This window comes from Falco cherrug, chromosome 16 (genome assembly GCF_023634085.1).
Source record: "Falco cherrug isolate bFalChe1 chromosome 16, bFalChe1.pri, whole genome shotgun sequence".
Lineage (NCBI taxonomy): Eukaryota > Metazoa > Chordata > Aves > Falconiformes > Falconidae > Falco > Falco cherrug.
In genome coordinates this window covers 5,852,593-5,879,920 of record NC_073712.1, presented here as the reverse complement: position 1 = coordinate 5,879,920, position 27,328 = coordinate 5,852,593, and the positions used below count along the sequence as shown (strand labels likewise).

The 27,328-nt window shown below is 61.6% G+C and overlaps 1 protein-coding gene across 6 annotated transcripts in view; it reads right to left on the bottom strand.

Moving 5' to 3' along the window:
• Nucleotides 1-26,424, bottom strand: part of ATP2B4 (ATPase plasma membrane Ca2+ transporting 4) — a 51,788-nt gene extending 25,364 nt beyond the window's left edge. For 3 of the 6 annotated variants that reach the window (XM_055728055.1, XM_055728057.1, XM_055728056.1), the window contains exons 1-2: nucleotides 26,258-26,424; nucleotides 4,343-4,794 (exon numbers count right to left, since the gene is read on the bottom strand). In XM_055728055.1, the coding sequence (XP_055584030.1) occupies nucleotides 4,343-4,538 (196 nt within the window). In that variant the 5' untranslated portion in view covers nucleotides 4,539-4,794; nucleotides 26,258-26,424. Of the gene's footprint in view, nucleotides 1-4,342; nucleotides 4,795-10,750; nucleotides 10,826-21,062; nucleotides 21,208-26,257 lie in introns of those variants that run through there. The other 3 variants (XM_055728053.1, XM_005447063.4, XM_027816476.2) reach the window with 3 other exon arrangements.
• Nucleotides 26,425-27,328: the final 904 nt, after the last annotated feature.

The following is a 27,328-nucleotide window of genomic DNA, read 5'->3' as shown; positions in this document are numbered from 1 at the left end:
GCCAGCATGCCGAGCCGCCTCTCCCCGGTGCTGCAGCCTCACGAAGCGCCCGAGTGCCAGTTAATGCCAGTTGGCACTGGCCGGCTTGTTTACATGCTGCATCAAATTAGCCATAAATCTGGCACCGCGAGTGGCGCTCGGAGCTGTTGGAGCCACCTGATCCCTCTTCTCCTGCCAGCTCGGAGGAACAGCCGCTGCAGAGAGCGACTCGGCGCAGCAGGAATGTCTCCAAGCTCAGCCGAGCCCCACAGACACGCTCCGGCCGCAGAGGCTGGGACCGTGTGGCCAAGCCAGCTCCTGCAGGGAGCTGGTGGAGGAGACACGGGGCTGGTCCTGCCGAAAAGGGGTGGTGGGAGCAAGGAAAGGAGCAGGACAGCCCTGAGCTGCTGCTCCCCCCTGCCTGCATGCAGCAACCCCAGAGAGGGGGGAGTGCAGGGAGCCTGCCTCGGGGCTGCAAGCACAGCAGCCTTCGCAGCGATGGGAGGCTGCAATTCACCCTGCTACCCACCCCCGGTCACCCCCTGCATCAAAGCCATTAAAAAGCTGATGGGGGTCCAAGGTGAGAGCAGCTTCCCCTGCCCAGCACCACCTTAACCGAGCCCTGTGCTGAGCCCCCCTTGCTCTCCACCTTAAGATGGCCTGTGGGGCTGCTGCCAGCTCCCGAGATGCACCGGGCGGGCGGCTGTAACACCCAGCCCTGGACACATCCCGGTGCCTGGAGCAGCCTGGCAGCGATGCCCTCCCAGGGGGACCAAGCCCTCCCACTCAGGGACCTGCCCGCTCCATGTCATCCCAACCAGAAGGAAACAGCAGGATGAATCCCATTCCCCCCTGCCGCACACCCCTCTTTTTGCTGCGACTACACCCCACAAGGCTGCAGGGAGGGGATGCCTGGCAGCCCAGCCTGGGCGTCCCCACCCAGCTGTGACGAGGCAGCAGGATCCTGGGATCTCCCAACCCTAATTCCCGCCCAACGGGTCTCCCCCGCCCGACAGAATGGATGGAAAATATGGCTAACCAGGGTGGCTTGACTCATGCCGGTGCCAGGGAGGCACGGCGCATGCTGCGGGCAGGCATGCCCGGCACACACACGCTCCCGCACGAGGATGCAGGATGCTGCCACGGGGCACGGGAGGCTGTCCCTCCAAAGCCCACGTCTCACTCACAGGCATGACCCCAGAGTTGCCCCTCGCCCTCCTGGGGCAACTGGGGGGGGAAGTCAGGGGGGCTTTCAATTTATTGGTGCTGACGCAGGGGTGCGGGTACGCACCCCAGGGACGTACCCACAGCTCCAGGCTGCCAGCAAACCCCTGGCTGGGGCCACCGCAGAGCGTTTGCGGGGACCGATGGGTGGGGGAGTGGGTTAGAAATTTTGGATGGAGGCCACAAGCGACAGCAGGAGAACAAAACCCTGAGTGGCCACCAGTCCCTCATTAGAAGGGGCACACTGCAGCCTGGGAAAGCTGCTTTTGGGTGGCAAAGCCTTTGCTCCAGGAGACCCAGAGCAGGTTCCTTGCCCCAGCTCAGGAAGGAGGCGGCAGCCCCAGGATCCACTATCGCCAGCGGGTGACTCAGGGCGGTGTTCGCTGACATTTGTCACCCAGGGGAGACCAGGGAAGGGCGATGCTCTAATGGGTGACTCACTGAAGCTGCCTGTGCTTCACCACCCCGCTCCCCTGCCCACCCTACCGGGCTCCAGGACAGGACTGAGGGAGGTGGTGGAAAGCCAGTGCCCGGCAGCGAGCCACCCCCCCACCAAACCCCTGTGGGAGGGGTCCTAAGGGGTTGGGGTCACTGGCACCTTTTATTAGGGCAAAGGCCAGAGCAGCAGGTCCCAGCAGACCCCTGCCCCGAGACCCTCGCTGCACAAACATTCATATGCAGAGAACCCACTCTATGAGGACAAACCACCCAAGGGATCCTGGGGTGAAGACAGCCCCCAGGGGGACTGTGACCAGCATCTACCCCACAAGGACAATGCCAGGCTTGACCAAGGACAGCCAATGCTGCAGCATGGAGATGTGGCAGCACCGAGGGGCAGGAGCCACAGGCACCCAGATGGATCAAACTGCTCCAGATGCTGCCCGCAACAGGCTGCTGTATTTTATGGTGGGGCAGGAGGTCTGGGAGGACTCCGTGGGCAGGCTCTGCTTGCCAGCAGCCTCCTCTGGTGACACCCAAGAAGGGCACATGGCCATGTGCTCCCTGGCCACATGGGGCTGGAGCTTTGTACCATCCTGTCGGGATAACGAGCACAGGGCTGGGCACAAACATCTGCACGGGGCTGCCTACCACATCACGGGGCTGGGACATGCACTCCGTGCCCACACAGGTGGTGGTGCCACATCTCGTGCCCATGGGCACAGCAAAGCTCCGGTGCCAGCTCGGCGGGGTGTGCAGGCAGAGCAGGGCGCAGGGTCAGCTCCCAGTCAGCCCCAGCATTCCGCAAAAGACTTCCCAGAAGGAAAAAGCCCTACAATACATGCTGAGACACAGCTGGTGTTCCCCAGATTGCCTGTCGCTCACTAAGCCCCGGCTGGGACATCCCACCTGCAATCAGCCCAAGCTCACCTGCGCTGCCCTGTGCTCTCCAGGGCGAGCATCCACCAGGTGACCCCACTCCCCGTTTCCCAGGCTTTGCTCATGGACACAGAGGCAGGGGACACGGTCTCTGCTTTCAGGTTCCTGACCTGCCCGGGTTCCCCTGGTTGTGGCACCGTGGCAGTGTCACACCGTGCATTTGGCTCTTGGGCTGCCACCCGCAGAAAGGTGACCCTGGCAGAGCACGAACCAAACATCCCACTCCAATGGGGTTGCACGGAGGTGCCACAGGCTGCCTTGGGTTTTTGCTTTTCCTAAAAATCCCAACCTATAGGAAATAACCTTTCTTTGCTCTCTGATCTCAACAGGATGGCGTTTGGGACAGGCAACAAAGCTCACCTCCAGAGCAAGGGGGTGAGGCAAGGATACACTGGGAGCATGAGAGGCAGCAATGCCAGTCAGTGCCTGGAAGCAGCACTCAGGATTGAAGGGCAGCCCTGTGCCTCACCCTCAGCAACAGCCGCCGCGCCAAGGCAGAGCCTTTCAGGTTTGCTCCCCACCCCCCACCCCACCCCCGCTCTCCTCCCACCCCCAAAGGAGCGCCTTCCCAGTTTGGCAGGGCCAAACACATTGTTTTGCGACCTGAACTTGGTATTTCCACCGGGACTTCCCCCCCCCTTCTCTAATGACATCCCGATATTGTCTCCCCTTCCCGGTCCCACTCACAGCTGGGAAACACGCTAATCCCCAGCTTACAGCACTAATAATAACCCACAAGTTCTCAGAGCTGAGGCACAGCCACGTCCCCCATCCCGCACAGCCACTGTGGGGCCGCATCCTGCCAGGGCTGTTCCCAGCCCCAGGTAAACCCTCGGTGCTGTAAGCAGGGCGTCTCTCCTCCCGTCCCCCTTGTAATGCCAAGGAAGCGGTGCATCGCTGTGCGCTCACGGCCACCCCGTGCCATCAGCCCCAGAGCCTGCCCCTGCTCACCAATAAGGGGGTGCCCCAAAGGCCAGCCCAGCCCGCGGGCAGGACAGGTGACATCCTTCCACCAAAGCCTCCCAGAAGTGACCCGGCACCTGCAGGCAAGCCTCACTGCCACTGCTCAAACCTGTGACACTCAGAAGCCCCCCAACCAAGTTTTAAGCTCCCACGGTGGCTCAAGAAGCCCTACAGACCAGGGGGAGACCCGTGTGCTTCTGCCCACCCCCAGCAGCGATGGATGCCCTTCGGGGACGCGCTGCCCATCCCTTGTCCAAGATGCCAACACCCAGCAAGCGAGGTCCATGCAGCCTGGCTGCCTCCCCAGCGCTCTCCAACCTTTACACTCTCCTTCAGCCCCACCCCGTGCAGCCCTGCCGTTCGTTAGCACTGTAAATTATTAAACAGGGGAAAGGCTGGTGCCGACCTGCGGGGTGGCAGCTGGGCTGCAGAGGAGCCCCCCCCCCCCTCCTTTATGCCCCATCAGCTCCTTGCTCCTGCCTGCATCCCGCTTCCACTCCATCCTCCCAGGGGATGTGGGGCTCCGGGCTACGCTTCAGGTGAACCCTCAGGGAAGATGCTTCTTTTTCTTTTTCCTCCTTCTTTACCTTAAATGATCATTTTATGGGGGGAGCCATCTCCCACAAGGCTTGCGACGGATGCCTGCTGTGATGGGACCGCACTTTGAGCTCGGCCACACGACAGTTGAGCCACCACCCTGCAGCCACCAGCTCGAACCTCGCACAGCTCCAGCCCAGAGGCACCAGCCGGCCCCCAGCAGGCAGCCCCCCACCTTGCAGACCACAAGATGGTCACTTACCTTCAACTGGCGACGTCTTCAACCTCTTGCAGACGTTCTGCACACCGCCATAGGAGTCATTGAGCCGGGCCACCGCCTCGGCGCTTCTTAGCTCCATGAGGTTCCTGAGCTCCACCATGGAGCACCCAAAGTCCCCCTCATGGTTGCCTTCAGCAACCGAGTTCCCGGGGTGGTGGTCGGCCACGTTGTTCGTCATCTTGCCGGCGCAGTGGCGGCGATGCCGGCTCGCGGCTCCTGCAGCACCCACCCTTGAGGGTCCGGCGGGGGGATGCTTGGCACGGCCCCTTCCCTGGGGGCTGCCCGGGTGAAGCGGGTGCCTCTAACCAAGCCCAACTTCTTCGGGTAAAGGTGTAAACAGGATGTGCATGTTACCGCGGAGGCAACCTTAGCAACGACCAGCGTGCATCTCCCGCAGAAGGAGGAGGGCTCCCTGGATACCACAGCAACTGGAGCTGCAAAAACAAGGATGGGAAACAAAAATATCAGCATTAGGAGGCCTACTAATAAAGGCACGCGCCCCGCGGGATGGGTGAGTGGGAGCAATGGTACCCAAGGGTGGGTACCCGCCAGAAATAACGTGAGCCAGCCCTGGGAATCAGCACGACTCGACCGAAAAACCTGGGTGAGCCCAAGTTCACCTCGGAGGGAGCTCAGACAGGTTCGGCATGAATCGGGGCGCGTTTCACAGGCGCTCGGCCATGCCGCAAGGAAAACCGGCAGCAGCAGCTCCAGCAGCGCGCGGGGCCGGGCAGGAAGGGCGCCCAGGTGGTTCTTCGCTCAACCCCCAGCTGCCCAGCCCAGAAAAACTGCTCCCATTCAGTTTGGGTTAAAAATACATCTCAGCAGTGGAAAACAGCTGCTTCCTCTGCAGGCTGCTGTCCCGGGGCGGGAGCACCAGCTTCCCACACTTGCCAACAGGTAAGTGGGAGCATCCCGCTGAGCTAGCTGGTGCCGATGGAAGAGGGCTTGCAGCACCCAGCAGACTTCTCATCAGCGGAGAGACAAGGCAGGAACCAGAGAAGCTACTAAAACCTGCATTTTCCTCTAAAATAAAATGGCTTTTGCATTAACAACCTTTCAGGCCACGTCTCAGGAAGCCCTCTGTCCCCCCGCAGGCAGCGAGCAGGCTCTCAGCCTTGGCTCTCAAAGCCCCAAGCCAGGTGACACCCCAGCCCTGCCAGCGAGGGCAGGTGAGCTCCAAAACCACTTCAAGCCGCAAGACCCAAGCGCTGCAGCCAGGCAGAGACTATGAGCATCACGCAGCTTCCCCTTTCCCCGCGGGTTTTGGGGTCTGGGGTCCCCCACTGGCATCCTGGGTGGAGAGGATGGGCATTAGGGACAGCTAGGGACACGGAGGGAGCAGGCAGAGCAGCATGGGCCAGAAGGGGAAAGGGCTGGCTTTCAAGTGCCCTCCAGCTCTGTTCCCAAGCTCAGATGCCAGCAGCGATGCTCCCAGACACCTCTCCAGCACTACAGACGCAAAGAGCCTGCAAGGGAGGCTCTTTATGGAGAGAAAATAAGTCTTTCCTGGAGCAATATAAGTGAGTAACAACAGGAGAATGGCCACTAAGGCAGCATCAGCACTGAGAGAAAAGTCCAGAGGTGGCAGAACAAGTGGCCAGAGAAGCCAAATGGCCCGATGAGAACGGGAGGTAGGAGGGAAAGCACCCACCGCTGCTTCCCAGGAGCACATGGGGTGCACCAGCCCTCCCAAACCCAACAGGCAGGCACCAGCCCATCACGGGGCCATCCCAGCACCATGCCACAGCAAGCAACCCCGATTCCAGCCCCAGTCACGCCAGCTTTGCAACCCCTGGGGCAGCAAGACCCCAACAAAGCAAACCCCTCCCCACACATCTGACCCAGGGCCTGGCCCCTGCGAGCAGCTCCCCTCCCCACCAGCAACACCCTGGGTGGCTCTCAGCATTATCAGGATGCAACAGGCACCAACCGAAGCTCAGGGACACCAGCGATACCACCACCCTGGGAGGGTCCTGTCCACCAGCTGCAGGCAGCAAAGGATGGGCAGCATGGGGACGTGCTCCACTCAGCACGGCGGCTCCTGGGGTATCCAAACTTGCACCCTCAGGGCAGAGCGCTGCTGCTGCCCCAGAAAGCAGAGATCACCAGCTGGGGTTACCAGCATCCTTGCCCCAACATCTTTGCCCATGCCCAGCCTGGTCACCCAGTGGCTCCTTGTGGACCTGAGCTCATCCATCATTTAAAGGCATGAAAGCTGCCGGCAGCAGGGGGTAGGAGATGGCAACTCCAATTAAGCAGACTCCTGCCGATCAAGACAAAAAATAGATAATTCCCCCTACCTCAACACATTGATATTTTTTTCTCTTTCATAGCAACTAAGATCTTCTGAGGTGAGCTCAGAGGTTAAGAGAAAGACAGTTAATTAATGCTGTAATGGCCTAGTCCGTAATTACCCCTGAAGGAGCCCACTGGGCACCGATCATCATCAGCCTGTGCCCAGGTGCGAGGCTTCTTCCCTCCAGCAGCGCCCGCCCTGGGGACTCGCAGAAGAAAGGAGGGACCATGGCAGGGGAAGGCTCCTGCTCTGAGCATCCTCCTCCAGCCTCAGGTTGGGGACAGAGACCCATTCCTGGCCCGGCTCTGCCCCATCCCACCGGCACAGCACAGGCTCCCGTGCTCCTTGGCCAGGCTGGGAAGGATCCATCCCAGGCAAGCAGAGAGCTGTGCTCAGGACGTGTGCTCTAAGGAGCTCCTAATGACTCCAGCAGCATTCAGCAAGCCGTCCCTCACTCTAATAACTCATTTCCAGACCCCCCCAGGCACTGGAGAGGAAGAAGCGCTCCCCAAGGGTCCCCTTGGCACACAGGGCAGGAAAGCCCAGCCCAGGTGGGAGAGCCCGAGCAGGACCCCAGCTGCCCAGGACCCCCTGAGCTGCCAGCAACGCTGTGTCACCTCCCAGACAGCATCTCCGAGCAGGACTAGTGTAGCTGCAGACAAGGAGGAGTTTCGGGGTGGCAACAGTGAAGGACATGGACCCTCTCGACCCGTGGGCCAGGGTGTGAGCTGGGGGAAGGAACGTGCATGCTCTGGGAAGGAGGGAGCGGCTGGCGAGGAGCAGCAAAGCTGATGCGGTGCTGCAGACAAACCTGCCCAGAATAATAAACGGCTGCATTACACCTTCGTCCTGGCTGGGCCAGCGCCGGGGCCGGAGCAGCCCTCCGTCCGTGCCCACCCCGGGCAGCAGAGCAGCTGCTGGCACAAGCAAAGGGCTCCACTGGCTTTTAAGCATGGGGGAGAGGAAAGTGGGCTGCTCAGAGACAGAGAAGAAAATAAATAATTAGCCGAACACGTCACAGGTGACACCTTCAGCCAAGCCACGAGCAGTCTCGCTGTGATGCTGGCGGCACAGCCCACAGCACCAGTCGCCCGGCACACACCAGCCTGCGGCTGCCGCCTGAACAGCTATTGCTGGGCTGCCGTGCACAAATCCTGCCTGCTCAGCTCAGTGCACTTGGACTGCACCCTGGCAGGCAGACGTGAGCACCACCGCATCCGATGACCAGCGATGGAGCAAGCCCTGACCACGCTCAGGTGTTGTTTGGTTTTTTTCCCCCCAAGAAGGAAGGGGAAATCCATGCCCCATCTCAGCTCCTCCTGCATCTCGCTCCAACCTGGCCATCTCCCACCATCCAGGGCAGAAAGCACCGTGCCAAGGAAAAGCAACACCAGCCAGTGTCTCCCCTGCCCAGAGACACAAACCTCACCGGGCTGGCAGGGCAGCTCGGCCAGGCAAGATCAGCCCCATCGAGCAAAACTCAGGCCATTTGGATCAAAGTTTATCACCTTCCCTGAGCATCTGCTTGGCTGCATCGGCACAGAGGCTGCCCACATCCCAGCCCCACATGCTGCCCCTCAGGCAGCACCCGCCGGGCTTCAACTCCCATTTCAACTCCCATTTCGGGGATGGGGTATTGGAAACACTTGGCTGCTGTAGGTTGCCATGGCAAACTCAATGTAAAGCTGTCGGGGATGCTGTTTATGTTGCCAAATGGGGAGGAAAAAAACACCCCAACAAACCACCACCAAACCCCCAAAATTACCCTTCCTGGCCCGGGTTTAAGATTTTTTCTCTTTGGAAATTAAAAGCTGAGCTCTGTCCCCAGTGGAGAGGCAGTGCTGAGCCCTGGAGCACAGCCCCACAGAAAGACCGACCCTGCAGACGGACACATGGGCTCCAAAAGCCAAAGTAGCCAATTAAAGCAGAAAATTAGGCTTGAAGCACCTTTCTCTGCCTGCCAGTGTCCTGGGAAAGACTGCACAGCTCTCCCAGCTCTCCTCCCCACTGCATGGACCTCACCGCCGCTCAGCACCCACCACCAGCTGCTGGGAGCTGTGGTCCCATGTGGGAGTGATGCTCTGAGGGGAGAGGAAGATGAAAAGCTGCCAGAACGGCTACAACTGCTGAGAAAATCACCGGTAAGAGATATTTTAAGTGCTTTCGCTGGTGGAGGGTGATCCAGGAGGCGAAGGGACACCCCCAGGCAGACACTGCTGCCCCTCGCAGTGGGGAAGGGGCAGGCGTGCAGGGAGATGCTTGGGAGCACGTGGGGCTCCCTGTGCTGCGACCTTTGTACAACACACCCTGCCCGGTTTCAACAGATGAAAGCCTTGGGCACGCTCTGCTTGGCAGGTGTGGGGGGCACAGGGGGGGCACAACTCCCCACCCCGGTGCCTGCTGGGGCTGAGTCGGGTCCATCTGCCAGAGGCACAACGGAGATGAAGAGATGAAGCGATGCGAGATGAAGCGATGCACCCAGAGCAGTAAGTGGTCCCCAGGCCACAGTGATACCAACACTTGATGGATTCTGATCAGTGACACCCCCCAGCCCCAGCCCCCAAGTTCTCCAACTCCCACCCTGTGCTGCAGCAGAGCCCCCATCTCCCCCCATGAAGCGGGGGGGGGCTGTGGGGCATCAGGGCCCCTCCCCTGCACACTCGCCAAATGGAAATGTGCAGATAGCATCGTGCAGGCTTGCTCCTTCCCAGCAACACCCATGGCAAGCCTTGGCCGCACGCTTAAGCGCTCCCATGCCATGCCGGGCTGCCCGGGGAGGGCACCCAGAGGGGATGCTCAGGAGCTACCGGACGTTATCACCTTCTCGGGAGAGAAATGTGTGGAAGGGGCTGAGTCTGTGACTCATGGTGGCAAAGTGCATGCTCTGGGGGGCAAAGCCAGTTCCTGAGGGGCATGCGTGCAGCCCGCAGCCCCCTGCTGCATCCCACGGAGGATTTGCACCCTCTGGACCAAGTGCTTCTCCCAACACTCGCCTGTAGTCGAGGATGAGGGGCAGGATGGCAGGCGTTGGAGCGGGCAGTGAAGGTCACTGTGCGGAAACCTGCAACCTGCACCTTCCACGCCAATGCCACAAGAGGGGCTGTGCCCCAAGCAGGGGAGGGTGCAAGAGGCAAGGGGGGTACAAAGTCAGCCTGAAGCACCCCGGACAGACCTGTCCAGGCACAAGTTCCACTCACAGCATCCTGTGCTGGCACGTGTGCAGCAATGGAGCAGGATCTGTCCCCTCTCCCCCAGTAACACTGGCATCCACCTCTCCTTGCTCCTTCCCCTGGGCCCTGCGTGCCGAAACCAGACTTCATCCCCCGCTGGGGCTCCCCTGGTGCATCGCCCACGGGACGTTACCTCCTCGCCAACGCTTCCTCCCGCTGCGGTGGATGGCATCCGCTTCCTTCGCCCCAGCGCGCTGCCTGGGGTGGGCTGCGTGCTGCCCCAGGGGAGGGGCCGGGGGCATTTCCCTCCCCAGAGCCCGCCAGCGGGGAACCCCCAGCGACACCCACCCCAGCGACACCCACCCCACAGCCGCCACATCCCAGGGTGCTGCACGTGGGGACGGGTAAACACAAGAGCCAAAATCCTGAGGTGGGAGAAACCCCAGCAACTGCAAGACCCGCTCATTTCCCTTGCCAGGCAGAGGGGTAAGAAGCTCCCAGCCTTCATCTTGCAAGAGTGGGGGGACTAAACATGCCCCTCCCTCCAAGGCATTGCAGTTGCAAAAGGAGCCAGCAAATGCCCAGGAAGCCCCGGGGCCTCATACTGCCCCGACAGAGCTCGGGGTAGCAACACCGTGATGGGGAAACTGAGTCATAGTGCAGAAGTGACTCGGTCCACAGCGCAGGGCTGATGCTGCAGCCCAGGAACACTGGCTCCAGGGGAGATCTGCTGCAGCCAGGACCTCAGGGTTTCTCCTACATTAACCCACCAGCAGCCCACACACACCCCCCCCCGGGAAAGGCAGCATCTTCTCCCGCATCCCTGTGGTGGAACCACTGGCCCCACAGGCACAGCAGCAGCTCCGCAACACAGCGAGTTAAAACTTCCCAAACTCCCACGCGGTGCCGACTCCTACGCACCTCACCGTCTGCGAGCTGGGACGCCGGAGGTGACACGAGGGTGGGGACACAGACACAAAAAGCACCCGGTTACTGTAGGCCACGTGTACTGCTGGCTCGGAGTGACACGCGTCGTCAGAGGCGCTGGAAGGAGCTGCTGGCCCTGAGATGTCACCGTCACCAGCCCTCCCCTGCCGCCACAGCATGAATTGCACCAGCCCACGGGACGGCAGAGCCTGTAGTATTTCTCCCACACACCTCTGCAGAGCCACATGCATCCCTGCTGCCGGGGAGCGGGGCGAACGCTCGCTTGGGTGCCAAGAGCGCAGCTAGCATACATGGCGTGCTCGTCGTGCACAGCGACAGCAGCGCACGCGCCGAGGGCTGCCACGTGCAAGTGCACAAGTCAGGGCTCATGTCCCCAAACCAGCCGTCACCCCTCGGCCGGGTTTGCACGCTCGTCCCCACGCAGGGTGGGCAACGCACGAACACCCGCACTGAAGTGACCACGGATGGGGAAGAAACCAGAGCATCATCCCACCCAGAGCAGCGTTACATCACACCATCCTCCTCCTCTCCTGCCTCCCGCCAGGCTGCGGGGACCGAAAGGAGGGATGGCAGCTCTGAGCCACACGTCACAGGCCAAGGTCATGGGCAAAGCACAAGTGAAAGGCAGGCAGAGGCGACCTTCTCCAAAAGTGCATCCCTCTTCGCAGGCCGCTCCACAGAGAACGTAAGCGGCTGCCGTCAGCCCACTAATTACAGCTGCCGCTGCTCCGTTTTTGCTAGTATTTTGCCTCCTGTTAACGAAGGTAGGAAAACTGTTGGGTTTTTCTGCATGCCCAAGGCAGCAATTAGCTCTTGCGAAAGGCAGGGAAGAGGCTGGAGGCAGGAGAGCACCAGGCGAGCTGCGGAGGCGTGGAACAAGCACGGATAGAGCGATCCATGACGTGGCTCCCCAAAACCTGCTGCCAGGAGCCCGCTGCCAGCCCAAGGGCCAGGGCAGGCCTGGCTCCCGCTGCCCCAGCATGATCCATCCATGTGCAAAAGCCACCAGCGCAGCTGCTGCCGGAGTCTCAGGAATCCGCCTTAGGAATCTGCCCGAGCCCCTGGGCTTCCCCATGCTGCAGGGTGCAGCGTCCAGGAATTTCGAGGGGGGGTGTGTGTGTGTGTGTGGAAAAAAAAAGAAAAAGAAAAAGGAGGGAGTCTCCAGGCGAGCTGTCAAGGGGAATGTTTCCATCTAAGGCCTTGGTATTTCTCTCCCGGCGCCTGCACTAAATCACCCCAGCTCCTCTCATTATTCTTTTGTGCTTTACAAGGTAGCACAGCCGGCGGAGGAATGCAGAAAGCAAACCCCAGCCTCTCCTGCAGCAGCAAATACCTGCAGCCCTGGAGCCATCAAGAGGGGCACAGCATCCCCTCCCACCACCAGGCACCTCGCCAAAAACCGGGGAGCTGGCTTGGTGCAGAGCCCCAGGGTGGCCCAGTGCTGCCAAACTGGGGGGCTGCACTGGACCCCAGCATGAAGTTTCATCCTCCTCTTCTCCCTCCCACTCAGCACTGGGAAACAGGTTCCTCCCAGCCTGGGAGTACAACTGGCACCGGGCACCTGCTGCGGGGCAGTAAGGCATCAGCCGGCACACGTTGGGCAACTCTTTAATCCTGCTCTTATTTTTTTTCCCCCCCTCCAGTTGAACCTGTTCTGCAGCGCCGTGGTGCGGAGGTGTCTGGGGGCAGACAGCTCCCCCCTGCTCCCCCCCAGCGCTCCACTCGCAGGGTTGACCTTTTGTCCCGCACTTCAACCCTGCCACCGACCTGGTCCTGGGCTTATCTCAGTGCTGTTTTACAGCCTCAAGCAAATGAGCAGGTCCAAAGAAACGTAGGGAAAGGTTTGGCATTTAGGCTATTTCAAAACCAGGGAGCAAAAATTGACGCTAAAAATAAGGCAACAAAGCACACCTGGGGCTCTGTCTCTCAAACTCTTCTTGCAGCACCACCGACTCAGCCAGGCTGCCCCCAGGATGGACGCCAAGCCAACGGTCGCATCCCAACCTTGCGCTCAGACCAACCTGGATCCTCCCAGTTCACGGCACGCCTGGATGCCTGCCAGCCTCAGCACCCTGCTGCAGAAGGGAGATGGCACCCAACAAACAATCCTATTGGGGCGGGCAGCTGGGGATCCCATCCCCACGCAAACACTCCGTCCGCGCACAGCTTCGCCTGGCTCCCACCCAGCACACGGATGCTGGGGCTCTCCCAGCCGGCCCCAGCGGAGCAGAAGTGCTGATGCACAGAGTACGCCTTGGAGCAGCTGTCCGCACCAGCCAGGCATCTGGAGGAGAGGGAACGGGCCACAAGGACAGGATTAAACCCAAGGACTCGTGCAGAAAGCAAAACGGGGAGCTGAGAGCCCTGCCGAGAGCGACAGGTGCTCTCTGCTCCGGAGACCTCACGAGCGGTCCCTGGGGCAGGGGCACAGCTGGATGCTGGCACTTGGGTAGGAGCTCAGGCAGCGTGGAGCCCGACCCAGCTCACCCGCAGCCCTCGCTGCCAGCCTGGCACTGTGCCACTCAGGGGAGTGAGGGGGCAGGCAGGGGTGCTCCAGACAGCTCAGCCCTGCCCCGGTGTGTTCAGCCCATCCCCACCACTCCTGCAGATGGATGCCCATCGGATGGGGCAGCCTATGAGCAGCTGCTCTCTGGCAGGGTGCAGATGCTTTCTGGCAGGAGCAGGACTCTGCTCCCCACACATCCCTCCATCTTTCACAGATAGGGAAACTGAGGTAGCAACACACCTGAGCGCAGCATCAGCCCCTCTCCCAGCCCCTGAGCCCGGAAGAGGTTCCGGCAGTCCTGACTCCCACCTTTCTACATCCTATTCAGGAAGCAGAGGAACCGCTTAGCTTAAAATAAGTAAAAACCAGCAGGCAGGAAACCGACCTACAGAGTACAAGGGAGTCTCACAAGCAAAACAACACCCATAGACCAAGCGAGCTATCGGCCAGGACACACGGGTACAGCCATGGTATTTTTAGCAGTATTACATAGGGACAGGGGATTCCTACCCTGAAGATCCCCAGGGACTTAAAATAGGTCCCGTCACTTCCTCCCAGCAGCGCCTAGGAGAAGCATCTGCTGCTTCTGGAAGCCAGGAGAAGAGGTTGAGCCTCTGGGGCACCCCAAGACCCAGGGAGGCATGTGGGTGAGCACAGCACTAACCTTCTCCACCAGAGCACTGCGATGAGCTGCTGCCTCCTGCCCCGCTGGGTGAAGAGAAAAAGCCCGTGCAAGAACCAAAACAGCAGCAATAACAAAAAAAAACCCCAACACCCATCTTGTTCACAGCAAAGGGAAACTGAGGCAGGGGAAGTGGAGCTTGTCTGACACCACAGGGAAAGTTGGTGGCTTGCTGGGTGGCACGGCCCCACCTGGTGAGCAGGGGGTCCCCCAAAGCTGAGATGGGCTGTAGGGGAACCCCAGCAAGTCCAGCCACCCCACAGCAGCCCCTGGGAGTGGGCTGGGACAGCAGGATGGACAACCCAATGCTCAGCTCCTGACCCCAGCAGCCCTGGGGACACAGTGTAGGGCTGGGGACAGAACTGCCCCTCCTGCCACCCTCGCCACACCAGCAGGGGGGGGTGGGATGGGTGCCCCTGGGTCCAGCACCCGCAGGTCCCGACTGTCTTGGCTCCGAGGGCTCCCACGCAGTCCCGCTCCGGATCACATCCCAGACGGACAGCGTGCTGGGCACCAGCTAACTTCTCCAACCCCAGCTAGCAGGTATCTCTCATGCCAGACCGCAGCGGCAGCAAATCCATATTTTTCCATTGGGAAGTCCAAGCAGAGAGGAGATTTTTCAGGCGAAGGGGAAGAGTAAAGCAACAAGGGGGGGGGGGGGGGGGGGGGCTGTGAGCCCCCTCCCCACCCCAAAGGGTTAAAAAATAAAGCTGGCAAAAGTGTGTCTGCGATAGGAAAAAACACACGAGCTCCCAGGGAGAGCGCGCCGGCTGCTCCCGTTTCCCTTCCCGACATGCCCCGCTCCTGGGAAAGTGTAGGCTGTTTTCCATATATAACTGCAAAACTGTTCCATGCAGTAAGAAGTCTAATTAAAGGGAGGGAGGGAGAGCGGGAGAGACGCAGAAGACCGAAAGGCAATATTTATACGAGGGAAGCAAGCCTGCATCCCGGGCACCAAATTAGACCCTCGCAGAGCAAAGCCCGTGATATCATCGGCAGATCAAAACTGGGCAGAGCGGCAGCTTCGTAGAAGAGGCGAATCAGAGCCTGGAAAATACGTACCAATAAATAAGAGAGAGCCAGATGGGCCAGGAGAGCACAGGGGGCGGGAGGGCAGGGGAAGGAAAAGCTAATCTGAGCCAGTTGCTGGATAAGCCAGAATGCCGTGGGAGGGTGCATATACACCCCCGGCCCCCCACAAGCCTCCTGGGGTCCCTATTCCCTGTCCCCCAACCACCCCATGCATCCTGCAGCTGGAGAACCAGTTTACTTAAGTAAATAGCAGGAATTTGCTTGAAAAATAAATACTAAAGTAAAGCTGCACAAGCAGGAAGAGGGGCTGGGGGGATGTGAAATGCCAGGGAGCAGAGCGGCACGCTGGCACGCTGCAGGAGCCGGCTGCCGTGGCAGGTAGGGAGAGGCTGCAGGCAAAGGGGCACCCACCCAATGCCAGAGGTGACCCACACAGCACCCCAGGCCTCACCCCCACTTCGACATGCCAGCCTTGGCTCTCCTACCCACCCACAGCTGCATCCCACTACCCTGATGCTTCGGGGGGGACCCCGTCGTCCTGCATCTCCAGCCCCGATGCTTCGAGGGGACCCCGTCGTCCTGCATCTCCAGCCCCGATGCTCCGGGGGGACCCCCATTGCCCAGCATCTCCGGCCAGGGCAGGAGGGGCGCAGGGGAGGCACACACCCAATCTGCTCTTCAAAGCCTCTTTGTTAGAGCTGCATTTCCCACAAGCGCCAGCCACAGCCCCAAGGTAATCCACAGCCGGCTAACACATTCCCAGCGTTATTATGTCCTCTGCCCACACTAGGTGTCAATGCATTTTAAAACCGTTAACGTGCTTTAATTAAATGCCGATATATTTAAAAGCCACCCTACCTAGGCTGAGCCCTCACGGAGAGGCTGGCTTAGACCGCCCAGCCATGGGGTTTGCTGCATCGTTCAGTGCAGACAGCACCATCGCCGACATCCTCGGGGCATCACATGCTCTACTCCCAACGGCAGCTGGGGACCGGCCCCTCTGCACCCCAAAACCAGACCTGACCCACCACCGTGCCACCCTGATCGGGCGATGGAGCCCCGATGTGCTGGGCACCACCATTCCCGGCACTGCCTTGGCCTCGTCCCCACCTCCGCGCACACACACACACCCTTGTGCCCCGGTGCGCCCAGCACCGTCCTGACCTGCCATCCTGTTTATGCAGCGTCTCGAACCCCACGCGCTCCCTCCCTCTGCGCTTCAGGCAACGCCCCAGAGGCCTTCCAGCTGCACCAGTAACCCAGAGAAACTGGGATATCCCTTTCCTCAAATGCCAGCATGAAGTCACTGGCAGGGCTCCCCACCTCCTGCATCCCTCCACATGGAATGGTGCCTTCCAGCCCCTTCGCCTTTGCCACTGCACCACCTGCCTTGCGCCCATAAATCGCACCTCACAGTGCTGGGGGAGGGCAGCCTGTGGGTTGTACGCCCCAAAATAACCCCTGCTGTTGAACCTGCAATGATACCAAGAATCCCAAGCTTGGATGGAGCTCTGCTTCAGGCAGAGACAAGATGCAACGGGGACAAGGACACCCCACCGCATGGGAGGGGTCACAACACCTGGCATCCCCACCCCAGTGAGCAATGCCTCCTGCTAGCGCAGGGCCAGCCTGAGCCCTGCCACCTCTGCCCAGCCTCCAAGCAAAAGGAACAAACCAGCCCCGCATGGCACGGCTGAGCGCGGCACAGCCCCGGGGTCACCCGAGGTGACTGCCGGACACCAGCCACTTTGTGCTGGCCGGACCTGGAGGCGCAGGAGCTGTGGCAGGCTTTAAAACAGTTCCTGCCTATCACCAGCATTTATACAGGTGGGTATCTAAGCACCAGCGCTAATCTGGGGATAATAGCAGCTTTAGCAGCGATAGGGCAGAGATTACTGCCGCAATCCGGGTGTTAGGGGCGTTTCTTTGGCAGTAAGCAGCGTGGCGGGCCGGCAGACGAGGCACAGTGATCTGCAAGGAACAAAGCGAGTGGCCGGCATCGCGACCCAGCTCCTGGCAGCTCCCCACCAACACCCAGCACCCAGCTGGTACCCGGGTAACAGGAGGTAGACGTGCTGGCCTGTGGCTGCGGGATGTGCTGCCTGGACCAGCTGGGAAAAATGGAAACCCCACCTAGTGCCTGGGGCTCTGCATGGACAGGATTCCCCCTCTTCCTCCTGGCCCAAGCATCCTACCCAGGATCACTCAGCATGCTGTAAACCCCTCCGCTCCCAAGGCTCTGGCTCCTCTTCTCTGCCCCCACATCTTCCCAGCCGCCTGCAATAGTAGGGTCCTTCATCATCCTCTTGCACCATCCTCTGACCCCAAGGGGCAGGAGCAGGTGAGTTTGCACAGCCAGGGCACTGGGAATGCAAAAAAGCAAGTCTCACTGCTTGGTTGGGGGTCCCCCAGCACTGTTCGGGGTCCCCCAGCACCAACTGGGCTTGTTCTGCCCACGGAGCACCCTGCTCCCATGCAGCCCCTCGGGGGGGGGAGGCAGCCAGACAGGGTCTGAGGAGGCTGAGATTCAGGGAAGCCCCTCCCCTCTCTGCCTGCTTTTCTGGGTCCCTTCCTGGGGATGCTCTGCCCAAACTGATCACCTCCAGCGGGGACGGAGCACAGCAAGGTCTCGGGAGCAGAGAAACAGCGAGGCCAGTCTGCACAGGCAGCTGCGTCCGGAGGAGCGGGAGGAGGAAGGGAGGATCCATCATTGTCCTTTCCAAAGGGAAAAGGGACAGTCCCCTGAATGGAAGTGCCAGGCAGGGCAGGAAACACCTCCAGCCTCCTCGCTCCAGGCTGCATCTGCCCGCGGAGAGCGGAGGACACCTGCACGCAGCACAAATCCCCCCAGTGCTGCAGAAGCACCATCTGCAACATCTTGCAAGGATTTGATGCATTTCACGTTCAACTGCAGGAGTGAGAGGATCCCCCGGCTGCTGCCCTGCAGAGAAACACCCAGACACTGCGGGGAAGGGACGGGAAGGAGGATGAAGGGTCATTCCCACACCGAGCCCTGGCTAAGGCGGTGCGGGATGCCCAAACTGGTGCCCAGTGAGGCAAAACCAGGCGCACAGAAGATGAGCACGTCCGCAGATGGCAGGCGCAGACGGAGAGAGATGGAAAGAGTGGGAAAACAATGCTAAGAAGGGAAGCAACGAATAGAAAGGGATGAAAGGCAGCGGGTCAGGAGTTAGCACAACAGAATTTAGCAGTGGATATGGAGCCGGAGCACATTGCAGAAGGATTTTGGCTCACCAGAGCCTGGGCCATTGCTGCACCCAGGGGACCAGCTGCATCCAGCCCTTGAGCGTCTGCTCGGTACCAAACCAGCCACCTCTTCATTGCCCCCGGCTGAGCCTCCCCCCAAACAGGCACCTACAGAGCAACCTATGGCTCCAGCCTCCTCCCCCAGCTGGCAAAGCAGCCGTCTCCTCCGGGAGCCGCGATCGGCTGCATTTGGCACCCAGCACACGCCGAGTAATTCAAGCTGCCCCTGGGAAGAGCAGCCTGCGGATTTAATACTCCGCAGAGCAGACGGGTGTTTGCAAGGCCAGCTCCCGGGGGCACAGCGTATCCCTGGGGATGCTGAAGCAGGTAGTGGGATGAGGTTATACAGCTGGCTTTCCCCCCCTCCGTGGGGAGGTGAGTGGGTCTTGGCTGTTTGCTTTCTCCTTCCCCGGGAGATCTCCTGCTCGCTCGGGAAACACCCTCAGGTGCCCTGCAGCTCTCCGGGGAGGAAACACTGCCCAAACACAGTCAGCTGTTTTGGTCCTTCCCTTCTTTTTTGGACAGTCCACTTGGGGTCAGATTTAAGAGCGATTCGTCACTTGGGAAATAACACCACTTCAGGCCTCCTCCCTCAAATAAACCTCAAAAGACATCATTTAGGCAAGCTTAATGTGGACAACTAAAAATAGCCGGCACTAGTCACACTGGAAAATGCAGGCTGTGGAGCTTCACACTTTCACAGCTCCAGCCAGGACACGGGGGTTTCTGGCTGTGGGGAGGGTCCCCCCGGCTCCACAGACACATTCCTGGGCGATGGGCACAGCCCTGCTCCCATGGGGCAACGGGTGGGTCGAGAAGGATCCTTCAGGGATCCATCCCTGGGACCACCAACACCCCGCACAGCTGCTCCGCTGAAAGTTTTGGGTCCCCGCACTTTCCCAGGCAGGATGCGGTGACTCACAGCCACGTCTGCACCGGGACACCCAGGAAAGCTCAGCCCTGCTTTCAGCTTCTCCACAGCCAAGCCAAGTTTCTGGTCCCGGCTCCCTGCAGCTGATTCACCCCCGCTTCCCCCAGCGTCCCCAGGCAAACGCAGCCAGGCCTCCCTGCCAGCTCTGCCCGCACACGGGATAAATCCCCTGCACTGAGTAATGCGGAGAGGCGGGTTGTTATTACAGCTTTCCTCCTGCTCTGCAGCAGCGGGGCTGTCACAAGCCAGGCGACCCTCGTGAGGCACAATTCAAGCCTTGCTACAGCCTGGCAGCCCATCCCACCCGCGGCTCACGCTCCTCCGCCGCCAGCCTGGCATCACCCAACAGCCTCCAGCAGAGCCACAAAGCCAGCCCGCCCTCATTTCCCCGCAGTCCCCCCTCCTTGCACCAACCTCTCCCCGCTCCAGAGGCAGGAATAATATTTAACTCAGGTTCACGCTGGAGCATGACCTCCCTTCCCAGCCTGGGTCACCCCCAGGCTGTCTCCATCGCAGAGGCCATGCTGGATCCCCGCTCCCGGCATGGCCACATGCCCATGGGAGAGCCCAGCGCCAGCACAACCCCCCCGGAGCGTGCAGCACACCGGGCTGGGAACCCCCGGGATGCTCGGCACCGCACGCTGCCGGCTGCCAGCTGCAGCGATATGTCACGGCAGGGTTTGTACGCAGCCGGCGCTGAGGCGGCTCTCCCGGCGCAGGGGACCAGCAGGTGGGCTGTACAGGTGCCACGCTGATGTGGGAGCCTCACACAGCCACCGAGACACCCTGCCCTGAACTGCACAGCCAGCAGATCCCGCCTGGAGCCATCCTCCTGGCCTGAGAAACGGCTCGGCTCAGCCTGCAGAGCCAACAAGGTGGGGGGGGGGCTTCAGCCCCTGCGGAAAGGGCAGGAGACTGAAAGATGCTCGAGGACTGAACCATCTTACTCGCCCTCATGTCCCTGCAGCGACAGCCTGCGAGGTGTCACGAGCAAGAATGCAGCTTTCCCAGCGGCGGTTAAAAAGCATCCATGCAGCCCCACGTCTGCCGCAGCCGAGTGCTCGAGCAAGCCAGGGTTACTTTTAAGTAGCTGGTGAGAAGGTGGGAAGAGAGATGAAGAGCCGGAACGTCGCGATGCTGTGGCACTAAGCCTCTGGGAGGGCTGAAGCCAAGAGAGACGAAGCATCAGCATTTCCGAGCAGGAACAAAGGGCGAGAAGAGAAAAGCCGAGGGCACGCCATGGGGCTGGCCAGGGCGATGGGCACCTCCTGGGCAAGCGAGGGGTGGAGAAGGGACAGTAAAGCTCTAGCTGCTGCAGCAGGGTCCTTAATTAGCATCTTGGGAAACGAGGCTGAAAATCAGACACCTTCTGTCCGAAATCTGAGCCCGGACCTGAAAATCTGATCACTGGATCCGATGCTCAAAGAGCAAAGGTCACGTCAAGTCCCAGGCAGGTCCCACAACCGTGGGGCAGGGCTGAGCCCCCCTGCCACCCACCCAGCTTTGCCCCCCGCCCACCCCCGGCCCCCCCGGTGGGAGCAGACGCAGCACCACGAAGGCCAGCAGCTTATTTTTAGCCTTGGGAAGGCAGAAGCCTGCGAGCAGCTCTCTCAGCTCTTGCCCTTGGCACAGGGCGCGCTGCTCATACTGCTGCCACTGCTGCAGCAAGTGCCTCAGGCCTCAGCCCACCCCGCTACCCCCCAGGACCAGCCCGATCCCTCCCGGCATCGATCCTTTCTCTGCCCAGAGAGGAGAAGGAGGATGCTGGGATCAGCCCAGGAGCTGGCGGCTGCCGCGGCCCCGCGGCCAAAGGATCCAGATTATTTACAGCTCCCTAACGGAGCGCGGCGAGTTCGGCAGAGCTGACCTTTCCGTGCCTGAGACAAAGAGATGTCACCGTCGTGGCGGTGCAGTCACCGCAGGATGGGCGATGCGGGGTCCTCTCCCACCAGCAGGGACGGAGCAGGGGGCCAGACCCTCGCAGGGGGGCTCAGGAGCAGGGAAGCGTCCAGGGCGACGGAAAGCGAAGTGCGCTGGGATCCCAGCCTGGGAAAAGGAGGGATCGGATTCCTCCCTCCCCGTCCCCGCTGGACAAACTCTTCCGGGTAGGGACTCCTACGCGCTGGCTCTGCCCAGCCACACCAGCAGCTCGCTGCTCCCTGCAGACCCCAGCTGCTTTAGCAGGGGGGAAACAGGGATATCGCTTCAAATAGAAAAAGGGGGGGACGGAGACGCGCCCCCGGCACCCCGGCGGCTGCAGCAGCGCTCGGCTCCTTTGGCTGTCGCCGCCTCGGCTCAGCCCAGCTGCCGACTCATCCCTGCCATGGAAGCGTAGAAGCAAAAGTTTCCCCATCAGCATAAACCACGGACAACTGGCCAAACCTTCGACTTGGCTTCTGCCGCCCTGGCGAGGAGTCCCCACACTGGGGACCCGCTGTTTCCCAGCTGGGGTGCCCACAGCGGGGGAGAGGGATGGGGGACTGACCCACTCCCTGCATTAGGGGACTGGTGTGTGTCCCCCAGACTCGCTGCAGACCCTCATGCTGTGGGGAGGGAAGGGCGTGCTGGGACGAGGAGTTCTCCAGCCCTTGGCACTGCCCAGCGGGTTGATCCTTCCCATGCCCCTTCCCTTGCTCCGACGTGAGTTAGCTGCAGGATTTTGGCAGAGGACCGTACACAGGGCCAGCGTCACAGCTGTGCGGGGCCCCCTCCCCAGCCTGCCCCCCCCCAGGTCCGTACTGGATGCAGTGATGCAGAAGCACAGACACCCCAGGGAGCCAGCCTGGGAGCACTCTGCATCCCCCTCACGCCTGCGCCAGGGTCCCCACATCCCTCTCCATCTGCCAGGGCAGTGGTGGCCTGTCCACACCCTCGAGAGCGGGGCCAGCCCCTCGCTCTGCTGCCGAGGAGATGCTGGCAGAGGGATGCTCCTGGCCAGGACTCCCATGGCCCCAATTCCTGACCCCCCAGGGGCACATCACTCCGCGTCAGCTTCCCACGTTTAAATCCGAGACCCCTCCCAGAAGCTCACAAATGCAGGAGGACACCGAACCCATCTGTTACTCACAGAGAGCTCTCCCAGGATCTAAGTTACTTAATTACTGCCTTAAAAGAGTCACCATCCAGGTGGGTGACACGCCAGCAGGTTGTCATGTGCTCCGCACGTCTCAAGCATTTGCTTTCTTCCTTTCTCTATCCACGGTTAGCTTGCCTTTTTTTTTTTTTTCCCCTTTCCTTTTTCTAATGAACAAATAGAGGGGCAGGTTTTATAAGTCCATGGAAACTCTATTATCCCTCTGCATTAAAGCCAAAAGCAACTAATTAAAACATCAAAGTCAGATGTTTCATTAGTTCGGCCTCAGAAAGCGCTGGCAGGAGGTGGCAGGGAACGTGGCTCCCACGGCCGGCTGCACCGAGGGACCCCAAGGCTGGACCCGCACCCCAAAACACGGTCCTTGTCTCAGTGTCACTGGGAAACCCAGCGGGGAGGCTCTGGGCTGGCCACCACTGGGCAGAGTGCTGTCACCTCCCTGCCCCTCTTCTCCAGCTGGTCACTGCTCATCGCAGGAGGCCTTTGCATTCACCGGTTTTGAGAACAGGGAGGCTGCTGCCCTTCTCCCCATCAAAGCTGCTTCCCCCAGGAGCATCCCCACGGAACAGGTCCTTACGCCCTTCCAGGCACAGAACAAGGGCAAGCGTGACACGTTCAAATTCTCAGCTCACCCACACCGATTTATTTCCTCTGCGCACCAGATCTCCACCTGTACGACAGAAAGGACATCGCTGCCTCCATCCACCCTGACCAGGAGGGCTCCAGGCAGCCAACAGGCATCAGACAACATCCCTCACCCTGCCTGGATCCACTTCCAGAAGTCCCCAGCGAGACTCAGGATTTGGGGAACACCAAGGACGCGGCACCCCTTGGTGCCGCAGCGGTCAGCTCCCCATCTAAGGATCTGCATCCCATCGCCATGGTCACACCGAGCATCATCGCATCCCTCCCCGGGCTCCCACTCCCCACACCTGGTCGTTGGCACAGCGAGCGCATCTCTTGCAGGCAAAGCGGGGTCCCCACCCCGTGGCTCACTGGGGGGTTAACCCAGGTTTTCCTTCAGCTCCTTTGCCAAGCCGAGGAGGAAGCCAGAGCAGCAGCCAGAGCAGCAGCCAGCCCTTCCTCGGGCCCTGCTGCGGGGAGCAGCAGCAAACAGGACTCAGCAGCAAGTCCCTGCTGCAGAGCTGCTGCTCAGCACCAGGCTCCTCACGTCCCCCAGACCCCTGTGGGCTCCTGCCAGTGCTGCTGCAACAGGCATGTGCAACCACTGCGGGCAAAGTCCGCTCGTGGCCTAGCCAGGGGTGTTGGGGAAAAAAAAAAAAAAAAAAAAACCACAAAGGAAAAAAGGGAAAAAAAAACCCAAACCCGAGAGAGGAGCAGAGAGCGTGCGGGGACCCCGCAGCCCCTGCGAGGTGCAGGCAGGGAAGGAGCAGGCTCATCTCCCAGCACAAGCAGGCCTTGGGGAAGAGGGGGAACTCCAGGCACAGCTCCACCCCGGCGCTTTCTGCTGCAAAACAATAGTGGAGAGGAGTAGCAGTCCCTCCCTGCTCTTACTCACCCTGCCCAAAGACCTGTGCCACCCCACGGTTCATCCCTCCTCGCCCCAGCCTCTGCCTGGTGCTGCCCCGGGGGGCTCCAGCACGGTGGGTCCCAGCTCGTGGGGCGCAAGGTTTGGTGACGCTCCAGCCGGCAGCGGCACACGCTAACGGTAAGAGATCCTCGGCACGCAGAGCGATGCGAGAGCTGGACCCATGGCATCCGAGCAGGGGATTCTCTCCGACACCATCTCAACCGAAAAAAACCCACCACCCAGCACCCCAATTCGCGCTCTCAAGCCTCTCTACCTGCAGCGCTCGCACCACCTCCCCATGCCAGCCAGCCCCGCTCCTGCGGGGAAGGAGCCAAGGCTTTGTGGAGGTCCCTGCGCGTCCCGTCGCACGAAGCCGCTCCCAGGGCAGCGCCCACAGCCCTGCCGCTGGCGAGGGTGGGACGAGGAGACAGCCTGCACCCCGAGGGCCCGGGCTCCGGGGGTATGGGGAAGCGGGAGGTATGGAGAAGCTGCGCCTCGAAGCCCTGGGTGCTGCCCAGCGATGCTGGCACCGTAGTGCCGTCCCGGCATGGGCACCCGCTCCACTGCGCCGGGGCAGCACCCACCTTGGCGCGGGGCAGAAATCCCCCGTATCCGACTCAACGCTCCCAACAGGCTTTGGGCAACTGAAGGGCACGTAGGTTTTTGGGAGGCCTCCAAGACCACCCAGCTCCCTCCATCCAGCCTGGGAGAGCCCAGCAGCCACCCCTGACCCCACCACCCAGCCCACGCCATCCCAAGGGAACGGGTGGGGTGTCCTAAGGGGGGTCACCCAAGGGTGCAGCCTGCAGGACACTGGCGGAGCTGGGAAGGGAACCCCATGCCGCTGCGGGGTGGGGCTGGCAGAGCACGGGGGCGTCAGCTTCTCTCTCGCTCATGATTAAATAATTTAGGTGCGTTTCAGTGCTCAAGGAAGCGAAAGATTGAGGGCACTGTCTGGAGCCAGGCGAAGCGCAGGCAGCCGGCACAGACCCTGCCTGCCGGAGCAGCCGACAGCAGAAGCATCGCGCCGATTTGGGGTGGGGGCACAGAACAGTGCCCCCCCAACCTCAGGACAGGTCTGGACACCCCCTGGGTAGTTCTTGAGCACTCACCTCCCACCCCACCCTGGGTCCTGGCCGGGCTGCCAGTCCACGGGCAGAAACAGGCTGCACTGGTTTGAGATTTGCAATCCAAACCCCCACCCAACCTCAGGTCTCCAGAGATAAGAGCACAATAACCTATTGTCCCTCCTCCACTCCCTCCCCTCTCAAGATCTCCACTTGCCTCTGGCCAAGCAGGGAGGGACCACCCAGCTCCGCACCCCCGCAACGGCCGGGGGCTCGCCGGGTCCCCACCAGGGGCACGACCCCAGCGCCAGGCAGCGGATGCTCGGGAGCCAGGGCTGGGATGCAGGGAGAGCGCTGGAGGCAGAGGCAGGAGGCGGAAGAGGTTCCTGCCTGCTGGCCATGTGGGCCACAGCCTGCCTGGGTTTATTATTTCCAACCCCCCCTTTTTAAATTTTTTTTTTTAAATTTCCCCACCCCACAACCCACTCCTCCTGGCTGTGGGTTTGGTGCAGGCTGGAGGGGGACGTGCCTGGTCCTGGCGTGGGCAAACACCAGGCAGCCCCCCTCCCCCGACACACTCCCCGCGGTGCCAGCGCTCTGCCATCCCACCCTCCATCCCTCCCCACGATCCCACCCTCCATCCCTCCCTCCCCGGGGTACCCCACTCCAGGCGCATCCCACCCGGCTGCTTGCAGGGAGCAGCACCCCCTCCTGCCCTACGGATGGGGGGGGGGGAAATCACCCACGCAGCACCTTCCCCCTCTCTGTCCTTGGGCTGCCGCAAGGCCCCCCCCCACCCCCCCGCCTGCCTGCGCTACCTCTGCCCTTCCCTCCGGCACCAGAGCCAAGCTGCAGCGTGGCCTGGGATGGATGGAGCCATCGGCCAGACCCACAGGGGCCGCATCCTGCCCCCCCCCCAGCCTCCCTGCAATGCCACACCACGCTGCCCCCCAAACACGCGTGACCGAGACCCCCACGCCCTCCCTCAAGGACAGGCAACAAGTTGCAGGATACGGCTGGAGAGGCTTCCCACCCACCCCACCCCCCAAGATATGCTGGGGGGGGAGGGGAGGGGTTGCACGGCTGGCAGACGCCCACCCATAAAAGCGGAGGGACTGTGGGCATCCCATCCCGCTGCAGTGAGCGGCAGCAGGGTGGGGGTACGCCATGCCAACCCCCCCCCCCCCCCAGTCCCACCTGCTGCACCTAGGTGTAGCACCCCAGTGCTGCATACTGGGAGGGACTGGGGGGGGGGGAAGCACCGCTCCCACCGTGCTTCCCCCCCCCCCCCATGCACTCAAAATCCGAGAAGCACCCACAGGACCCCCACCCCACCCCACTCCCACCCGCTCCCCCACCCCCCCCGCACTCACCGGCTCAGCCCCCTCGGCGCCCGGCTGGCGGCGGAGCCCCCGCGGCTGGCCATGGGATGTGGGGGGGGGGGCGCGGAGGAGCGGTCCCGGAGCTAGCGGGAGAAAATGCTTGTCATGGCAACCCGTGCCGTGCCGAGCCGTGCGGAGCCCAGCCGAGGAGGGCTCGCCCCAACGCGCCGGGGGAGGGGCTCTCTTAAGGTGGCGGCCCGCCCCGTCGGCTGCTTAAGGGGGACGGGAGGGAGCGGGAGGAGTCCGTGCACCCCCCCTAGGGCAGAACCGTGTGTGCACCCCCGGGCAGTGTGGAGAGCCCCCCCAGGCAATATTGGGACCCCCGGGGCAGGACCATGTGCGCACCCCCAAGCAGCATGGGGAGACCCCCTGGCAGCACTGTGTGTGCACCTCCCAAGCAACGTGCGGACCCCCCCCGGGCAGGGCCATGTGTGCACCCCCAGGCAGTGTGGAGACCCCCCAGGCAACATGGGGACCCCCCAGGCAGAGCCACGTGTGCACCCCCAGGCAGTGTGGAGACCCCCCCAGGCAACATGGGGACCCCCCAGGCAGCACTGTGTGTGCACCCCCCAGGCAGAGCCATGTGTGCACCCCCAGGCAGTGTGGAGACCCCCCCAGGCAACATGGGGACCCCCCAGGCAGCACTGTGTGTGCACCCCCCAGGCAGAGCCATGTGTGCACCCCCAGGCAGTGTGGAGACCCCCCCAGGCAACATGAGGACCCCCCGGGCAGGGCCATGTGTGCACCCACACACAACATGGGGACCCCTGTGGGCAGTGTGGGGACCCCCCAGGCAGCACTGTGTGCGCACCCCCCAGGCAACATGGGGACCCCCTGGGCAGGGCCATATGTGCACCCCCAGGCAGTGTGGAGACCCCCTGGGCAGCACTGTGTGTGTGGCCCTGGGCAGCGTGGGACCCCCCCAGGTAGGGCAATGTGTGTGTACCCCCAGACAGTGCGGGGAACCCCCCCGGGCAGGCTGTGCGGGCACCTCTCGATCAGCATGGGACCCTCCCCATGGCACTGCGGCGTGTGCCCCCCTGGGCAGTGTGGGTTCCTCCC